Source organism: Mus caroli, unplaced genomic scaffold (genome assembly GCF_900094665.2).
Source record: "Mus caroli unplaced genomic scaffold, CAROLI_EIJ_v1.1 scaffold_13079_1, whole genome shotgun sequence".
Lineage (NCBI taxonomy): Eukaryota > Metazoa > Chordata > Mammalia > Rodentia > Muridae > Mus > Mus caroli.
The window spans coordinates 28,931-31,192 of NW_018389461.1; the positions used below are offsets into that span (position 1 = coordinate 28,931).

The 2,262-nt window shown below is 45.3% G+C and overlaps 1 protein-coding gene across 1 annotated transcript in view; it reads left to right on the plus strand.

Moving 5' to 3' along the window:
* Positions 1-313: 313 nt before the first annotated feature.
* Positions 314-2,262, plus strand: part of LOC110288120 (serpin B6-like) — a 10,056-nt gene continuing 8,107 nt past the window's right edge. The window contains exon 1 of the mRNA XM_021154559.2: positions 314-359. Coding sequence (XP_021010218.1) covers positions 334-359 — 26 coding nt within the window. The 5' untranslated portion in view covers positions 314-333. The remainder of the gene's footprint in view (positions 360-2,262) is intronic.

Genomic DNA, 2,262 nt, shown 5'->3' on the forward strand with positions numbered 1-2,262 from the left:
TCCCTGTTTTTTCTAGTTTGTAGTTAGTAAAGTCATCCAGGAACCAAAGGATTAGTTGCCTAATGGCAGGTGGTGTGGCCCAGAGCCAAAGGATGGGGTGCATTTTTGGGCTCAGGTCACCAGACTCTGACCTTTGTCTTTCCTAACACCAGAGCCCAGTACCTGCCCTGGACTTAAGACTCCACCCACCTCTCTGCCCAGCCAATATTTGAAGCCAGGGGTACAGTTAGAGCCTTCAGATCTCTGCTGAGCTCCATATTCAAGGGTGAGGCTAAGGTCCAGGTATCCTCTGATGCAGTCTTTGCTGCAGTGGGTCAGCTTTGGTGCCTGACAATGGGGACTCAGGAGGGCAAGGACAGGTGTGGTGCGCCGCTAGAGCTCTGTGATCAGGACTAGTGTTTCTTTCCTAAACTTCCAGGTTGCTTCAGGGACACATGACTCCACAGAAGGTGTGAGTTGCCTTGTGATCCTGACCAGCTAGTGGTCCCTCCCCTGGCTCAGTTGCCAGGAGCATCTGCTGAGCACCCATTGAAGAGGGGGCTTATGCACTATGGGGTTCGTGTGCAGAACTGGAGCCACATGTGACTCCGCTTGCCCAGATATTGAGATCCTGAACTCCTGACACATGAGACAGGCTTCAGTATCTCAACGGTCTTGGGCCAGAGACACCTGGGAATAACTGACAAGGGTGTTGGACTTATTTTCCTGGAGGTTCTCTGGAATGTGTCTAGGTCTTTGTGAGTTGTTGTGTTCTAACCTGGAAAGCTAGGCTCAAACCCAGCTCTTTGGAGACTCTATGCGAAAAGATGGATACTCATGTGGAGCTTTTGAGATCATTTTGATGTGTTTGCTATTAAACTCATGTTAGGCAAAGTGTGTTCTGTTGAGAAAGTGCTCTTCCAATTAATAACTGGCCTGCAACTACTTTTTCTCTTATAATTTTTGATAATTAAATGTACAGAAAATGAGCATTGCCATGGTATCAATAATACTGGAAATTATATGAAACCCTACCTAGAGTATCACCTATTTCTAGGAAAATAGGGGTTTTCTTCTAAAGATTTTTAGATTCCTTTGTTTCTTTATTTGTTTGTTTGCTTGCTTGGTTGGTTAGTTGATTTTTGTTTTTGCTGACAAGACAGGATTTCTCTCTGTAGCCCTGGCTGTCCTGGAACTTGCTCTGTAGACTATGGTGGCCTCAAACTCAGAGGTCCCCCTGCCTCTGCCTCCTGCCTCTGGGAATAAAGGCATATAACACCCAGCCTGGCCCAAAGTATCATTTACAGTTAAATTAATTACAGCTAACTCAGACTTGTAACACTAGAAGGGATTTGAATAGTTTCAACAGAATCCTCTAGCCCTAACCACTCTCTGGCTAAAATGGCAAGCAGATGCTGTAGGATCACATAGATCAACAGCTCTGTTCTCAAGTTTGCTGGATCTGGGTTATATCAGGTCTTTGTAGACCTTCTATCTGTGTACTGGCCGATTTTTCTTGTAAACAGAGAACAAATTGGTCAAGAGACTGTTTCCCCACAACTTAGCTAATGCTTTTAGTCAGCACTTTAGAGCCCAGTAGTCATGCTCCAAATTGCCACACAATTCTCTGTGTGTGCTGGGAAATGGAGAAGTTTGATGTGGTAGTGTTATCTGTCAGATTGACAGAATATAGAATTACCTAGGAAATGGTCATCTAAACACACTATGAGTTGCTTTTGACTCCCCCTACCCATGGATATTATTATTTTAATTAGGATAGAATTCTGTTACAGTAGAAGGAATTGGAACAATGTCAACAGATCCACCCAAAGTGGATAACACCATTTCCTGACCATGGCCCTGACTATGGATGCAGTGCGAACTGTTCCCTTTATGTGCTGCCTCCCTAATGTCTTTGCCATGAGGAACCAGGAGCCAAAACTCTCACTGGAGTTGCTTTTTTTTTTCAGTGTATTGTATCACAGCAATGGGGAAAGGAGCTAAGCCAGAAAGCAAGTCCCAGATGAAAGAAGTCTAAGAGTTTTACCAGCTGACAAATGGGTAATGCAGGGAAAGAAGTGGAGGATCAGGGAGAAGGGACACAGAGGGCACAGATAGAGAGAAGAAAGAGAAGGAGGAGAAGGAGAAGGAGAAGCATAAGGAGGAGGAGACGGAGGAGGAGGAGGAGGAGGAGGAGGAGAAGGAGAAGGAGAAGGAGAAGGAGAAGGAGAAGGAGAAGGAGAAGGAGAAGGAGAAGGAGAAGGAGAAGGAGAAGGAGAAGGA